General features: G+C 40.7%; 1 protein-coding gene and 2 long non-coding RNA genes across 4 annotated transcripts; all 3 read right to left on the bottom strand.

The window, feature by feature from the left end:
* Window positions 1-7,179: 7,179 nt before the first annotated feature.
* Window positions 7,180-7,938, bottom strand: LOC143736446 (uncharacterized). The gene is made up of 3 exons (XR_013203447.1): window positions 7,880-7,938; window positions 7,638-7,737; window positions 7,180-7,490 (listed from the first exon to the last, which is right to left on the bottom strand). It is a non-coding gene; the product is annotated as an uncharacterized LOC143736446 (long non-coding RNA).
* Window positions 7,939-10,979: 3,041 nt separating this feature from the next.
* Window positions 10,980-11,711, bottom strand: LOC143736517 (uncharacterized). 2 transcript variants are annotated; one of them, XR_013203464.1, is made up of 4 exons: window positions 11,594-11,711; window positions 11,333-11,406; window positions 11,093-11,206; window positions 10,980-10,995 (listed from the first exon to the last, which is right to left on the bottom strand). It is a non-coding gene; the product is annotated as an uncharacterized LOC143736517 (long non-coding RNA). The 2 variants fall into 2 exon arrangements; XR_013203463.1 differs by lacking the exon at window positions 11,594-11,711 and having other exon boundaries at window positions 11,333-11,463.
* Window positions 11,712-13,450: 1,739 nt separating this feature from the next.
* On the bottom strand, window positions 13,451-17,390 carry LOC143736516 (C-type mannose receptor 2-like). The gene is made up of 5 exons (XM_077227217.1): window positions 17,332-17,390; window positions 17,154-17,192; window positions 16,696-17,061; window positions 14,876-15,223; window positions 13,451-14,713 (listed from the first exon to the last, which is right to left on the bottom strand). The coding sequence occupies exons 2-5, from the start codon at window positions 17,188-17,190 to the stop codon at window positions 14,352-14,354; spliced, it is 1,113 nt and encodes a 370-aa protein (XP_077083332.1). The 5' UTR covers window positions 17,191-17,192; window positions 17,332-17,390; the 3' UTR covers window positions 13,451-14,351.
* Window positions 17,391-17,900: the final 510 nt, after the last annotated feature.

The following is a 17,900-nucleotide window of genomic DNA, read 5'->3' as shown; positions in this document are numbered from 1 at the left end:
GGCACTTCCGTTATGGGCCAGGCATCAGGCATACATCAGTGTAAAATACAAAATTAATAAAATTTTAAAAAATAAACTTTTTCAAAATAGTACAATGATGATAGTCGCTTGTTTTTTTGTCTTGCACTTTCATAATTTGTTCATGGAGGGAGTACACAGGCTTAAGTGTAGTTGCACCTGCCTGTGTCCAAGTTGTTATACAATACGACAAGTGAGGGAGAATCAAAGTATGTACAAAAACTAGTGCAGCTGATTGAGAAAGCAGGTGCCTGATGTGTTTAAAATTATTTAAATTAAATTTGACATTATTTATAACCCTTCTTGTTTTTTAAAAGACAGGTGTTGGTCAATTATTATTCCTAAATATTTAATTTTCAACTCTTTACACATTATATTATATTCTACACACATCTCTACCTCTCATTCCAGCCGGATGATCCGACGGGAGCTGCTTGCATCTCAACCTGCCTGATAGACATTTACTATTATTCAAAGAGTCACAAAATCACTCTCACTGACCTTTTCCTGGACTGTTCCCAGCTGGAGGAATGCCCTGCCTATCTCAATTCGTGTCATTTTCAAACCTTCTTGCCATTTTCTTTTTTTCATCGGCACCTGACCAATTAATACTAGCACTTACCTTTTCGATTCTATACTATTCTATTTTTTTTTTTCTGATTTAAAAAAAACTTGCTATGCGTACTGTGCTCAATTAACTGAGACTTGTTACAGCACTTTTATACTATTGCCCACTTGCTGGTCTGATTGATTCTATTGTTCTCCTTATTTGTAAATCACTTTGGATAAAAGCGTCTGCTAAATGATTACATGTAAATGATATGGAAGAATGGATATTTAGAAGTATGATTTGTCTCAAAGTTAACATTTAGAATTTTAGCTTCATGACTGACTACTTCAGAACTCACAGATCCAAAATGGGACGCAACCCCCCATTCTTCTTTGGAACGATGAAATACCAACTGCTTCCAACGGTTTCCCTGCTGGACGGAGGAACATATTCTATACCCCTTTCGTCAACAGTGTTTTCACTTCTTGTTCCATTACCAAAACCTGCTCGGGGCCTGCTCCTCAGATCAGTCTTGCCCCTTGAAGGCTGCGGCGGAGATCACGCGATGTGTGTTGTGCAGAGTTTGTTTATCGTGCTTCAGTCTGGGACACAAAGTTCAGACTCATTTGTTTATGGGATCAAACCCTCAAACTTTGGATTTAATCAATTAATCTTCCTCCAGTTCATGTGGAAACTCTGTAAAGTGATTATATATTTATACAGTTGTGGTCAGAATTAATGCACCCCTGGTAAATAGGATCAAAAATGGCTGTAAAAAATAAATCTGCATTGTTTATCATTTTGATCTTTCATAAAAAAATAAATAAAAAAAAATAGCAAAGATCTAACCTTTGAAAATGGGGAAGGGGGTCACATTATGAAATAACTGTTTTTCTCCAAAACACATTGGCCACAATTATTGGCATCCCTAGAATTTTGTATGATTAAAATATCTCTAAAGTATATTCCCATTAATATTTACCTTTTTTAGCACACCAGTGACTAGGAACATGAAATTGTCCAGCCATGACTTCATGTTTCACAGGAGTTTAAATATGAGGAAACACAAAGGCCAAACTCCCTAAATCATTCATCACAATGAGTAAAACCAAAGAATATAGTTCTGATGTGCATCAAATATTGTCAAGCTTCACAAAATAGAAAGTGGCTGTAAGAAAATGGCGAAAGCATTGAAAATACAGATTTCCACCGTTAGGGCAATAATTAAGAAGTTCCAATCAACTAAAGATGTTATAAATCTGTCAGGAAGAGGACGTGTGTCTACGGTATATTGTCTTAATGCACGGTGAGGAGGAGAGTTTGAGTGGCCAAAGACTCTTCAAGGATCACAGATGGAGAGGCAGTTGAGTTGAGTTACTCAACATTAGTTGAGTCTTGGGGATCAGAAAGCCAATAAAAAAAATCAAACAACCCCTACATCACCACATGTTATTTGGGAGGGTTTCAAGAAAAATCCTCCTCGCTCGTCCGAAAACAAACTCCAGCAAATTCAGTTGTCAGACACGACTGGATCTTCAAACGACAAAGGGTTCTGTGGTCAGATGAAACAAATAAAAGAGCTTTTTGGCAGCGAACACACTAGATGGGTTTGGTGCACACAAGGATAAAAAGTAGCCCATGTACAATTTAATATACCGTTGGATCTTTAATGTTGTGGGCATATTTTTCTGCTGGAGGTCCTGGACTTCTTGTTCAGAGACATGGCATCGTGGATTCTATCAAATATCAACAGATAAAAAATGAAAATCTGCTCGCCTTCTGCTAGAAATCTTATAATGGGCCGTGTTTGGATCTTCCGTCAGGACAACGATCCAAAACAAACTCAAAATCAACACAAAAATGTGTCAATGAGCACAAAATGAAGCTTCTGCCATGACCATCCCAGTCCTTGACCTGAACCCTATAGAAGATGAGTGCACTGAACTGAAGAGGAGAAGCACCAACATGGATCTGGGAATCTGAAGATCTGGAGAGATTCTGTAAGGAGGAATGATGTCTGTTCTCCTGTCAGGTGTTCTCCAAACTCATCAGGCATTTTAGTAGAAAACTCACAGCTGGTATCTTGGCAAAGGGAAGTTGCAAAAAGTATTTAATAACAGGGGGCAAATAATTGTGGCCTACGTGTTTTGGAGAAAATTTAAAAAATAGTTTGGTTACACTTTATTTTAAGGTGTCATTGTTACAGTGTAATTAAATATTTAAGTACAGTGTAATATTAATGAACTACATGTACTTACTATAGGGTTAGGGTAGGATTAGGATTTGGTTGAGGGTTAATTGCATGTAATTAGGCATAATTTACTGTTGTTACTATGGTAATTACATGTAACATATGTAACAAGGACACTGTAAAATAAAGTATTACCAATAGTTTATTTCATAATGTGATTTCCCCTGCACTTTCAATTATTTCACTTCAATGAAATGGAGATTTTTGCAAATTTTTTGAATGAAAGATTAAAAAGTTAAACAATGCAGATTTATTTTTTACAGCCATTTTTGATCATATTTACCAGGGGTGCCATTAATTCTGACCACAACTGTATATATAATTACAGGTGCTGGTTATATAATTAGAATATCATCAAAAAGTTGATTTATTTTAGTAATTCCATTCAAAAAGTGAAATTTGGATATTATATTCATTCTTAACACACAGGCTGATATATTTTAAGTGTTCATTCCTTTTAATTTTGATGATTATAACTGACAACCAATGAAAATCTCCAAATCAGTATCTCAGAAAATCAGAATATTGTGAAAAAGTTCAATATTGAAGACACCTGGTGCCACACTCTAATCAGCTAATTAACTCAAAACACCTGCAAAGACCTTTAAATGGTTTCTCAGTCTAGTTCTGTAGGCTACACCATCATGGGAAGACTGCTGACTGACAGCTGTCCAAAAGACGACCATTGGCATCTTGCACAAGGAGGGCAAGACACAAAGGGTCATTGCTAAAGAGGCTGGCTGTTCACAGAGCTCTGTGTCCAAGCACATTAATAGAGAGGTGAAGGGAAGGAAAAGATGTGGTAGAAAAAAGTGTTCAAGCAATAGGGATAATCGCACCCTGGAGAGGATTGTGAAACAAAACCCATTCAAAAATGTAGGGGAGATTCACAAAGAGTGGACTGCAGCTGGAGTCAGTGCTTCAAGAACCACCACGCACAGACGTATGCAAGACAGGGGTTTCAGCTGTCGCATTCCTTTTGTCAAGCCACTCTTGAACAAGACACAGCGTCAGAAGCGTCTCGCCTGGGCTAAAGACAAAAAGGACTGGACTGCTGCTGAGTGGTCCAAAGTTATGTTCTCTGATGAAAGTAAATTTTGCATTTCCTTTGGAAATCAAGGTCCCAGAGTCTGGAGGAAGAGAGGAGAGGCACAGAATCCACGTTGCTTGAAGTCCAGTGTAAAGTGTCCACAGTCAGTGATGGTTTGGCCAGTTGAATGATTTTCAGTTTTTCAGTTTTCAACATTTCTAAAAATCCTTTTTTTTGTATCGGTCTTAAGTTATATTCTAATTTTCGGAGATACTGAATTTGGGATTTTCAGTAGTTGTCAGTTTTAATCATCACAATTAAATGAAATAAACATTTGAAATATATCAGTCTGTGTGTAATGAATGCATATAATATCCAAGTTTCACTTTTTGAATGGAATTACTGAAATAAATCAACTTGTTGATGATATTCTAATTATATGACCAGTACCTGTATATAATTTGCATGAAAGCATGCTGCAGCGGATGCAATTCTGACTGGCTTGATGTGAAGATGCTGATCAGGGGAGAAATAGCTCGCAAACTTTTGGCATCTCCCCATAACTGTTCTCTTTATAGTCAACAATACAGGAATAGTGAGTGTTTGTGAACTACAGTCAAACCATAACTTATTCAGACATCAGATACCATTTTTACTAGTGTTTTACTAGTGTGTGCAGGACACTATAGTTCATTTATGTAAGTGAGGAGAGCAAAATAAAGTAAACTGTGACATATTTTACCCAAAAATTATTCATACAGTGACTACCATTAATATTTTTTTTTTAAATTTGTGACCAAAAAGGATTCAGACACTTTGAGCTGATCATGTTTTGCTGAAGTGTTTTTTCTTTAATAACTAATGCAGCTTTTTACAGCACAGACTGAAAAACATGAAGCATTGCTTGTTAACTGGTTGAGCTAAACTGGTATTATCTAATTGTGTAGTTAAATTTAACAGCTGACAGATATTCAACATAATTCATGTGTGAGAGTCTAACAGAAGGACGGACAAAACCAATGAAATATCAACTGAGTTTATAACTCTGAGTTCTTGTCACATTTTATTACCATTTTTGAAACTATTGCAAATAAACTGTGATAAAGTGAGAAATGTTGAAGGTGTCTGAATAAATATTGGTTTGACTCATATACTGTATACGAGACTGGTTTATTCCACGATCATGACGGTGTGGAGGTGTTGAGGTTGTGAGCCCGATGGCAGAAAGTGTTTGTCCAATTTACTTTTTGGACGAATGGCCAAAATAAAATAAAATAAAATAAAATAAAATAAAATGGTTAATTTTAGTTTTTTTCAAGATGTTAAGGCATCAGACAAAAAACTTTTATTTTCATATTTTCATGCTGTCTTGCAGCTTATGTGATCTTCCAAAGAAATACATTAATATGACTTAACTGCCTACAAGCTTCCAGAATTAAACATCAGTTATGGGTTTTAATTAATGTATATACCCCTGCCGTTTACTGTTGTTTTGTTTATAAAACATGAACACATTTGCATGTAAACACATCCTCATCACTCATGTGTTTATGTCCACATTTAGACGTTCAGGGTGAACAATATTTACATCTCTGACGTGAAACAGGAGTAACAGTGAGTGTTTTTGTTCCAGTCATATTTCATTACATTTCATTGAGTCTTAATCATTCGCAGAGTTACAAATACATTGTTATGAGCCAGTTCTAGGGTCCAGGAGTATAACATAAATAAAGTCTTTACACCTGACTGCTTGTATTCTTTCTTTTTCTTTTTTTAATAAAAAAGTTGTTAAAATTGTCACTGTCGGCACTTGACATCAAAAATGAAGCATATTGACTTAAGGGTTGGGTCAAGGCCAAAATGTGTGTACTTGTATGTACTATTCTTATTTCTACAAAGATTCAATTAATTTCAATTCATTTCCTAGCAAGTATAAAGTAAAAAATATAATAAATATGTCTGATGCAATGTTTTTAAGAAATAGGTGCCTAAAACTCCACACAGTTCCTCACACAATGACAGCATTATGGATGGTCAACTGAGAGGGGGTTCAGCGAAAAAATCTAGAGCTGGCAACAGGAAGTAGCAGCCAACAAAACCGGACGTCAACTGCCGCTAATAACCAGAAGTCAGAGGTTTATGCCTGCCGCTTTTAGCCAGGCAAATAAATTATTAGATAAATTTATATATCATTTTAGTACTTATTTACATAAAATACTTCTATTAGTAATTATTTTATATTATTTGATTAAAATCAAGTTACGAAGATCCATAGACATAATAAAAAAAAACCAATAAGCTACACTTGAAATTATGAATTTGTACGCGCATAAATGTAACTTACGAATGAGAATACATGTTTGTTAAATAATGAAATATATCCACCTTTTTCCTGGTTAGCGAATTTACTCATGATACATTAACAAGAATGGTCTACCAATGGTTTACCATGTTTCTTGAGTTAGGGGATAACAGCTTACAGACCCAGGACCAGATATGATGAAAGAAGACCAAGAGTCGTGAGGTTCAATCAAATAAGTAAAAATTTACTGAAGAATAGTTTGCAGTTTCATCGAGGAGGTTGCAGGCTAGAGACTCTACCGTATACGAAATCTCACACCAGTTATACCATTTCTAAGGGCATGAATGACACCAGTACATACATGTTGGCTACTTCTGATTGGCTAAGAAAACAAAGTCTAAACATTTCTACACTTATGGATAGATAGGAGGGTAAGTCGACATTAATCAAGATAATTGTCATCCGAGTCCTAGACTTGGTCCGGTGATGACCTCGAAGGTCGTAGAAATGTCTCGGGGTCTGTTGTTGCATATCACAAGACCTGCACAGAGCCTTCAACACACACACAAAAGCACAAGGGAATCACAGTTGTAGAGGGCCTGAGCTCACCATTATCAGGACAGACTACCAAAACATACTGATAAAACACTCCCTCCTCAGAAAGTAGTACAGATAATGTTCACTTTATTCATTAAAGAAATACGAGCCCGTTCTCATCCTTTGGCGGCATATGTGACGCCATATCACAAAACGGCGAAATACTACGCACATGGCACCCTTTAGCGTGAATATAACACGCGAACCCAAGGCGTCATAAAGTTGACTGGCATCCTTTAGCGTGAATATGAGACGCAGACCCTACCCCACACCTAAACCTACCCATCACAGTGCGTGTTATATTGACGATAAAGGGTGCCATGTGTGTAGTATTTCGCCGTTTTGTCATATGGCGTCACATATGACGCCAAAGGATGAGAATGCGTTAGAAATACACATAAAAGTACAATTCTGTGAATCCGATCACGCAAGTCACGTAGTGTTTGACCCCCGTAACCTTAACTAGGTCTGCAGAAAACAGACTGATGAGGGTCTTCTTCAGACTTGACCTCTTCTATTAGCTTATTAGCAAAATTAGACAGAAAGAAAGAAAGAATTTGTAAAGTTAAAGATTAGTTAGAAAAAAAAGAAAGATTAGTTCCATGATTAAGAAGGCTTTTAGACTGGAACTGGTGGATTAAACAAATGTTCACTCTCTGACACCAGTCACTGCAAAACCCTGGATGGGTGTTTTCTGAGTAAAAGCCTTGCATTTCTCCTCGTTTTCCTCTTCCAACATAACCTAAAGGATCCATAAGAAAATTTTGACATCAATATCCAAATTACCTTCTTAACAATACACATGGATGCAGCCACATGAATGACTATTCTTATTGCATTTTGTCATTAAGCCGAGCAGTGATCACATTTTTATTCATAATGTATACACCTGGTAAGCAGTTCTTGTAAATGTCATTGCCGTGTCTGCAGTGTGTACATCTGCTAATATTATTGACATGTCACAGACTTCTCTCTCCAATCTGTTACACCTGAATATCTAGATTTGAGGAGCATAAAAATGAGCATGATTAAAAAGAGAATAATTGAAGACATGTTGCCATACCATTCAATTTCTCAGTTACTATTTTAACCACATTTAAATCAAATGTGTAAAAGAAAGTAAATGCATACTGTCAAGACAGCAGGAGTGTGCCCTCCTCCTGAATGAGTCTGTATCCACCAGACTGCTAATGTCATATGTCTGTCCTGTCTTGTTATGCACATGGGTGTTTTGTTATTTTGAGCCATGTGCTCTTGTCATTGTTTAATCCCTCCCCCTTTTTATCTGATTATTGGTTTATTTGTCCCACCTGTTATCCTCGTTACCCGCCTTATTTGCTTTCCTATTTAGTCTTCCTGTGTTTGCTGTCCTGTGCTCGTTCGTTGTATTTGTTACGTGTATTAGTTGTGTTGTGTTGAGTTCTGTTCCTTCCCTGCCTTGTTTGTTCTGGATTTAGTTTGTACGTTGTAGTTTTCTTTTGTTTATTTTATGTTTTCGTCTTTATTAAATACTTCTACTCTGCACTTGAATCCACAGATTTATTCCACACCACGCACCGTGACAGAACGAACGAGCCCATGTGGATTCAGCGGAGCGAACTCTCTCCTGAGGAGAGAGAGAATGGGATTTCTTTGTTTAAGTACCTCTCCATGTGCGCTCAAAGGAATGAGGAGAGGAGGGCAGCAGAGTCTTCCTCACGGGTCTCATCAGGAATGAAGTCATCATCTCTGGATCCGTCAAGCGGGGGGACTTCATCGATGGTTTTAGCCAGGCTCGAGTCTGCACACATCCATCAGAAAAGACGGAGGAGGAGAAAGAGACCTGCGCCTGCCCAGTCAGAGACTGTTAACGTTCCGGCTGCCCAGTCGGAGATTGTTCACGTCACATCTGCCCAGCGAGAGACTGTTCACGTCCCGTCTGCCCAGCGAGAGACTGTTCACGTCCCGTCTGCCCAGCGAGAGACTGTTCACGTCCCGTCTGCCCAGCGAGAGACTGTTCACGTCCCGTCTGCCCAGCGAGAGACTGTTCACGTCCCGTCTGCCCAGCGAGAGACTGTTCACGTCCCGTCTGCCCAGCGAGAGACTGTTCACGTCCCGTCTGCCCAGCGAGAGACAGTTCACGTCCCGTCTGCCCAGCGAGAGACAGTTCACGTCCCGTCTGCCCAGCGAGAGACTGTTCACGTCACGTCTGCCCAGCGAGAGACTGTTCACGTCACGTCTGCCCAGCGAGAGACTGTTCACGTCACGTCTGCCCAGCGAGAGACTGTTCACGTCACGTCTGCCCAGCGAGAGACTGTTCACGTCACGTCTGCCCAGCGAGAGACTGTTCACGTCACGTCTGCCCAGCGAGAGACTGTTCACGTCACGTCTGCCCAGCGAGACACTGTTCACGTCACGTCTGCCCAGCGAGAGACTGTTCACGTCACGTCTGCCCAGCGAGAGACTGTTCACGTCACGTCTGCCCAGCGAGAGACTGTTCACGTCACGTCTGCCCAGGGAGAGACTGTTCACGTCACGTCTGCCCAGTCTGAGACTTAGCACGTCCAGCCTGCCCAGTCTGAGACTGAGCACGTCCAGCCTGCCCAGTCTGAGACTGAGCACGTCCAGTCTGCCCAGTCTGAGACAGATCCGGAAATGCCCATTTGTGTGGCCGCCAAGGCAGATACGGACTATCTGGAGCGTCTGGCTCGGATCCTGGACATGCCCGTGTCTGCTGTTCTAGAGCCGGAGGCAGAGCCAGTGCCCGTTCCAGAGCCGGAGGCAGAGCCAGTGCGTGAGCCGGAGGCAGAGCCAGTGCCCGTTCCTGAGCCGGAGGCAGAGCCAGTGCCTATTCCAGAGCTGGAGCCAATGCCTGTTCCAGAGCCAGTGCCTGTTCCAGCGCCAGAGCCAGTGTTTGTTTCTGTGTTTGTGTCTGTTCTTGTGGCTGTTACAGTTTTGGTGTCTGTTCCTGAGCCGGTGTCTGTTCCTGAGCCGGTGTTTGTTCCTGAGCCGGTGTTTGTTCCTGAGCCGGTGTTTGTTCCTGAGCCGGTGTCTGTTCCTGAGCCGGTGTCTGTTCCTGAGCCAGTGCCTGTTCCAGAGCCCGAGGCAGAGTGGGTGCCTGTTCCAGAGCCGGAGGCAGAGCCGGTGCCTGTTCCAGAGCCGGAGGCAGAGCCGGTGCCTGTTCCAGAGCCGGAGGCAGAGCCGGTGTCTGTTGCTGTTCCAGTGCATGAGCCGGTGTCTGTTCATGAGCCGGTGTCTGTTGCTGTTCCTGTGCCATGGTCGCCCTCGCCCTGGTCGTCACCGCCCTGGCCGCCCGAGGGGTCTTCACCGCCCTGGCCGCCCGAGGGGTCTTCACCGCCCTGGCCGCACGAGGGGTCTTCACCGCCCTGGCCGCCCGAGGGGTCTTCACCGCCCTTGCCGCCCGAGGGGTCTTCACCGCCCTTGCCGCCCGATGGGTCGTCTGCTTCGCACTGGCCGCCCGATGGGTCGTCTGCTTCGCACTGGCCGCCCGATGGGTCGTCTGTTTCGCCCTGGCCGCCCGATGGACTGTCTGCTTCGCCCTGGCCGTCCGATGGACTGTCTGCTTCGCCCTGGCCGCCCGATGGACTGTCTGCTTCGCCCTGGCCGCCCGATGGACTGTCTGCTTCGCCCTGGCCCCCGGCTAAACCATCACCCCCTGTTTCTGTTCCCTTTCATGGACCTGGCCCCCCATCCCTCCCCCTGATCCTCCACCATTCCACCTCCCTCCTGAACTCTTGTGTTGTGTGTTTTGCCCTGGTCTGTCTCTCCTGTTCCCCCCCTGGCCTGTCCCTCCTGTCCCGCCCGGGTCGGATGGAGCGTCTGGTAGCCGCTCCATAGGGAGGGGGTTATGTCACATGTCTGTCCTGTCTTGTTATGCACATGGGTGTTTTGTTATTTTGAGCCATGTGCTCTTGTCATTGTTTAATCCCTCCCCCTTGTTATCTGATTATTGGTTTATTTGTCCCACCTGTTATCCTCGTTACCCGCCTTATTTGCTTTCCTATTTAGTCTTCCTGTGTTTGCTGTCCTGTGCTCGTTCGTTGTATTTGTTACGTGTATTAGTTGTGTTGTGTTGAGTTCTGTTCCTGCCCTGCCTTGTTTGTTCTGGATTTAGTTTGTACGTTGTAGTTTTCTTTTGTTTATTTTATGTTTTCGTCTTTATTAAATACTTCTACTTTGCACTTGAATCCACAGATTTATTCCACACCACGCACCGTGACAGATAATTGTGCATGTAACTGAAAGATCTGCAAAGAGGACGAAAGATGAGGCGAGTTAATCATAACATGAATGAAATCTGAATGAAACTAGACTTTAAAATTTAACTAATTACATTGCACATACTATGATGATGTAGGTCAGGGGCAGGACACAAGATGTGCCGACACTTAGGGCAATGCCAATAGCACCTCTTTTGTTGTCGGGCATTCAAACAAAAGCAAGGAACACAATATTTTTCTAGAAAGACAAGATAAAGTTAATACATTTTAACTTACAACAAACATGTAAAATGCATGTGTGCTTTGTACAATGCTTACGGATGCCATTGTCCTCAAAATATATGGCATGCTTTACATGCTTTGCCTGAAAGTGCTCAGGACTTGACATCACCCCAGTTGTACAGTATGGACAACTGCCTGTCCCAGAAAAGACGTCATCTTTTCCAAAATTAAAGAGTACATATGGAGTATATACGAGAAAATAACATACCTCAAAATAGCAACACAAATTCATTCACATATAAAGGTAGAACATTTTAGAAATCTTTAACATGGGCAGGTTTTTGCATATTCTGCTCAAATTAACTTTAGTTAGTAAGATTTAGGGAAAACATTGGCTTCTTACCTGCCATAATTGATTGGCAGTTACACAAGAGGTGTAGAACAGAGTGTACATAGAGTTAGAGATCGAAAAGTAGTTCTTAAAAGAACTGTTTGGTCAAAAAATGCAATAGTAATAAAACCCCCTGAAAAATTAAATACACAAAAAACGATATGGTTAGTGTTGCACGTGTATCATCAAGGCTGAGCTTGTCAATAATACCAATAAATCAGCATTACCTTTATTCTAATCAATAGATTAAGTTTACATTTTAACAAAAGCTAATATTTAATGGTGACGGTAATAGTAACGTATATTTGAAGTTAATGGTAACCCCTCACAAACCAGGACCACACGGTGCACAAGCTGCGTTTCTACAAATTATTAAATTAGCCAATTACACTAAAGTAGGCACAGATATACTGTCTCTAACATAAAAAGTTAAAATCCAATTTACAGAGCAACAATTATTTATTAATCTGATAATTCATTTACGAATTTACCGAGCCAAACACCGCCGCCATTACTGAAAATTCGCCGGCGCCACCATTGGGTGCTGTCGCTTGACTTCCAGTTACATGTGATTGGTTGGTGCTACGTTGGACGATACTGATTGGCTGCCACGATTGGCAGTTCCCTCCTAATTTGGCAGGGTTTCCGGCTGCCAGCTGCCAATTCTTTCGCTGAACCCCTACTGGGTCAACTGGTGAAAACACTGCATGTGTACATTAAGGATAATCTAGCTTTAAAGTTAGAATAAAAAGTTAAAACCAAACATATCTTCATACCTGATGTGTTCTGACCCAATGCCATAAACTGCTCCTTTTTGTTTTATAAATGTACTTTTCTTATTTCTACAAAGGTTCATGCTACTTTTATCAGCCTGATAAATATGGAGTTATTACACGATGAAACAAGAGAATCATGCTATCTCCTCCTCAACACCAGCGGCGGTGACAAAAAAGTCTTTCCTTTCTCTTCGTCTTCATCTAATCCCTCTTCTCAACACAAACTCTCTCAATAGACAAACTCACTCGTTCATCTCACACACGTTTCTTTACAATGACGTTATGTTGATATGCGTACGCCAAAAACGTCAACAACAACAACATGAAGGGGTTTGAGATACAGATGTTTTCTTATTTCCAAGATATGTAGTCGTCGCTGGAGTCCTGCGTCTTCTGAGGCAGCGACAGAAACATAGGACGTGTGTGTCTTTATTCTGTGTCTTCATCTCCGCCGGACTCATAATTCAACACGTCTTCGTTATATTGTCATTTTCTGCTCGAGCGTGACCTCAGAATGACCTAAAAATATTATTTTAATATCTAAAAAACCGAAGCAGCTCAAACGAAACCTTTTACAGCACAAACGGAGCATATTTTGAGACGTTTTGTGTTGGGTGGGGGTCCAACTTCACGCAGATCTGAAATCTCCTTTATGTTTTCCTTTTTTTTTCTTGTTTAATTTAACTCTGTTTCATCCCTCAGGCTTATAAAGAACAAAAAAAATGCATTATGATGAATTCAGACATAATTAACCCTATTGTGCTTTTTCTCATACTATGATGTGAACAAAACCATGATATTTATTTATGTTAGTTTTCTGTTTTTTTTTTACCTCCACCAGTGTGCAGAATCCACTTGGTTAGTGCAGAATCCACTTGGTTAATGCGACGAAAGCCCCAGAACAACAGCGCCGTGTCTCACACACACATCAGTCTTTTATTAATTTATTGCCATCATTGATCAGGTTTGTGTGATGAGTGTTGATGTCTAAGTGTGTCTCAAATCTTATACAAAAGCATTTTTAAAAGATTTCACACAGAACTGTGATCTTTCACAACAGCAGAAGTTTTTTTTCATATTCATTAATGCTTCATTTTCTTAATCGTTTAAGTCAGTCATGAAACCTCAGAAAAAGCAGTTTTTACAACTTTGTTATAAATACAACATTCATGTGTTCATTGTCTTGCTGTAAATATTTCCTTTACACAAAATTTGGAAGTGGCACAAAGCTGACTTTACATGTTAGAGTACATGTGGCAAACCACACATTCATGTTGTCATGTACAGTAGATGTCTTTTTATTAATAAACATTTTGTGTGTGTGTGTTTTTTTATAAATGTCAGAAAAACATAATTCTGCTTGTAAGTCAGTTCATTTGAGCTGGTGCTCCTTTGAATTAGTTTCAACATCAAATACAGTTCACAAGATATTTTATACTCAACTTCCACTTTTTCCTTTAAGTATAAACTATATTTCATTGAGACAAACATCGATGCTCACAATCACTTCTTAAACAAGTATCTTTTTATTATATGAGTAATGCAAAACACAGAGTGATTAGAAGAAAGTCGCCAAACCACCAGAATATCAAGATCCCATGAAATCCACTGACGGCTCGAGCTTTGCTTCTGCTTGTTTTTAAAGCCATCTTCTACTTTCTAGTTGACTGCAAGTACATTGTGTTGAACAGACTGTGTCAGAAATATTCAGTTGTGTTTCTGGAAGTGACTACATTTAAAATGTAAATAAAGCCACATATTAAAATTTGTTTTGATTTAATGGGGTCTTTAAAACACACACACATATATATATATGGAGCACAAACGTATTTTTAAATCTGATATTAAAAAGACTCATACGATAATTTTCAGTAACAGAAATTATCATTGTAAATTGATATAAGCACTGATAAAAGAGTAGTAGAAGTGTTTAACAGTTTAAAACAAAAAGCCAGTAATGTAAGAACACACACACACACACATATCCTTCACTCCTAATATCTGCTGCAGAGGAAGTTTAGTTTATCGTGTTCAGGACGGCTGATCCAGCGCTGATCTCCTCCAGACTGAACTGCTCCAGATCTCACTGCAGACACACAGTCCTCGTCTCCTGTGCCGTTCCCTGGAGCCCAGTTCTGATAGCACACGGTCTCCCCGCTCACCCAGAACCAGATGCCCACAGTGCAGGAGTGACGTAAACCCAACCACACCGCCTCAGTAGACGCACGTTTAACCACATTCATCACCTTATTCTGCATCTCGACTGAATGAACGGAGACCAGATCCGTATAATTCTGTCTGCAGTGTCTCAGAGCTTCAGTCCACGTCAGATTCTCAGTGATCAGAATCAGTTTATCTGGACACAAAACAAACCACAAGCAAAAACTAGAGAGAGACTGATCAAAAACAACATGCAGAACAAACACTGTGAGGAATGTGTCCTGTCAGACATGTAGATTAACTTTAAGATATCTGGAGGTGATGGATGGATTGTGTGTGTTTGTGAGGATCTGCTCACCTTCATGACACACGAAAGGAAGTGTGCCGTCGCAAGAGCCGTCGAACCATTGAGCTTTAGGATTATTCGGATTGAGAACTATACAGTTTTCAACACCTCCAGCATTATTAGGTTCACCAGGAGCCCAGTATCTGAATGAGGAGTTACTCTGATCTGACCACTGCCATAAGTCTCTGAACAGACCGATCCAGACATCATTAGATATGTGACTATCATTGATGAACTTCTGAATCTGTTGATTCTCATTCTGGTTCCTCACACTGACCAGATCAATGTGATTCTCTCTGCAGAAACTCTGAGCGTCTCTCCAGTTCTTCGTCTGATTGACAAAGACGAGTCCTGTGTTCGCTTTAATAAAAAGAAATGGAAACAGATTCATGAATCAATTTGTTGATTAATATTATGCTGATTTATGTATTTAATGTGAATAAGAGCAGCGGTGGAAGCATCAGAAACACATCATTCAAAGTCTGATTCCACTGATGACAATATTAAATATTCACAATATATTTGATATTTGATATTGATATTTGATAAATAATGATGATTTTGCTGATATAACATGAAGTTATATTTGTGAATTTGTGTGATAATTTTATTGTAACTTTATATTTTTCTATTATGTTTTGTTACATAGTTCTCTAGAACACTGGATTCAGACACAAAGAGATAAATGAGAGCATATTAATATGTTTGTAGTCCCTAAAATCCCAGTAAAGTAACACACTTTATAATAATGTTCAGTTATGTCACTTATAGTTAATGATGATCTTATCATTTGAATTATTAGTAAATGATCAGTATGTAATGTATTGATGTGTCTGTAAGTTGTAAGCCGGTCTGTTTAAAAGCACAATCCTGCAGGAATGCTAAAGCAGTTTTTAAAAGAAAGTAATTGATTAGTTTTGAAGCGGATTCACATTTATAAACTCTTCCAGTCGGTGGATTGCAGTGGATTATGTTAAATCCGTTCACTCATTTACACACACTTGTGTTCTGTGTGGATCTAGTTATAATGTGAACCTCAGAACCGGTGTGTGTGTGTGTGTGTGTGTGTGTGTGTGTGTGTGTGCGTGTGTGTGTGTGTGTGTGTGTGTGTGTGTGTGTGTCTGTGTGTGTGTGCGTGTGCGCGTAGGTGTGCGTGTGTGTGTGTGTGTGTGTGTGTGTGTGTGTGTGTGTGTGTGTGTGTGCGTGTGCGCGTAGGTGTGCGTGTGTGTGTGTGTGTGTGTGTGTGTGTGTGTGTGTGTGTGCGTGCATGAGTGTGTGTGTGTGTGTCTGTGTGTGTGTGCGTGTGCGCGTAGGTGTGCGTGTGTGTGTGTGTGTGTGTGTGCGTGTGCGCGTAGGTGTGCGTGTGTGTGTGTGTGTGTGTGTGTGTGTGTGTGTGTGTGCGTGTGCGCGTAGGTGTGCGTGTGTGTGTGTGTGTGTGTGTGTGTGTGTGTGTGTGTGTGTGTGTGCGTGTGCGCGTAGGTGTGCGTGTGTGTGTGTACGTGTGCGCGCGTGTGCATGCGTGTGTATGTGCGTGCGTGTGTGTGTGTGTGTGTGTGTGTGTGTGTGTGTGTGTGTGTGTAAAGACTGTGTGTGTCAGAGAAGACAGCTGTCTGTGCCCTCACCAGTCAGCACTTACACTGCAGTGCACACTACACAGTGTTTACAGCATCTCCTAATCTAAAGTGGACTTCACTACACAGATGTAAACTTCATCACTTATAAATGTGTTATGTATAATTTGTAGATCTTTCGGGCCTGTTACAAATGTTGTGTATCTGGTGTATCTGGTTTATAAATGAATGTTTATTGTGATTGTATGGATCTGCACTTACTGTTGTTAGATGAACTGCAGATGAAAGTCAGGCTGTCACTACATGACACATCATGCCATTCTCCACTTCTCATCATAGCACACTCATCACTGCCATCAGGCTGTTTATATCCCCAGTTCAGATAGAGCGCAGGTTCACCTGAAGACCACTGCCATTTATAAACACTCGTCCTCGTCAGCCCAATCCAGATATCCTTAACACCTCCATCCTTCACACTCTTCTTCAGCTCGTTCATGTCGTTCATGTTGTCAACGGTGGCCAGATCTGTGTAATTCTCTCTGCAGTGTCTCTGAGCTTCAGTCCAGGTCTTCTTCACGTTTATAAAGTGATACTGACGCTGAACACATTCAGATAAGGAGCAGAGAGCTGTGAAAGAGAGCGTTTGATTTAATGCTTTTCATAACAGCGTCAAACCTGATGAAACTATTAACCATAAATAATACAACAAACACACTCACCGATGAGAAGAAGAATGAAATATAGAGATTGGTCCATTTCTGAGGGGAAAAAAAAATTCACAGATTAATTTTGGTGTAAAATATGACATTTTCAGTAACATGAATGAAACACATAATCAATGAGACAATATTAACATCTGAAAGTGTAATTGTGTTTGAAGAATGAACATGTTCTTACTTTAGAGGTCGTGTGTTTCTGTCCTGAGTCTGATGTTTCTGTCTGCAGATTTAATATGTGATTATTATTATATCTGCTCTCATCCCTCATTCAGCTCATCTCATCATTTGTGTATTTCTCTAAAACTAATTTTCATATTTTACTTCCTCCTTATTTGTGTTTGTCTGCCTCTGTTTATCTATATTTGCATATTGACGTCTGTGTCAGTTTCACGGTTTTGGGGCGACAGTGGCTCAGTGGTTCATGTAGGTTGTCTACAAACTGAAAGGTTGGTGGTTCTATCCCCGGTTCCACCGAGGTGTCCATGAGCAAGACACCTAACCCCTGCTGCTCCTGACGAGCTGGATGGCGCCTTGCATGGCTGACACCGCCGTCGGTGTGTGAATGAGTGAGTGAATGGGTGAAAGAGAGGCAACATGTAAAGCGCTTTGGTGGCCATTGGGTCTGTGAAAGCGCTATATAAATGCAGTCCATTAACTATTTATATTTTGACATTAAAATATAGTGAAACCATATGTTAAGAATTTAGGTGTTATTAAGGACTGTGATTTTAAATTGGATAAACAGAT

The sequence above is a fragment of the Siphateles boraxobius genome, unplaced genomic scaffold (genome assembly GCF_051911475.1).
Source record: "Siphateles boraxobius isolate OS27281-9 unplaced genomic scaffold, OSU_SipBor_1 130, whole genome shotgun sequence".
Classification (NCBI taxonomy): Eukaryota; Metazoa; Chordata; class Actinopteri; order Cypriniformes; family Leuciscidae; genus Siphateles; species Siphateles boraxobius.
This window is presented reverse-complemented; position numbering and strand designations above follow the sequence as displayed.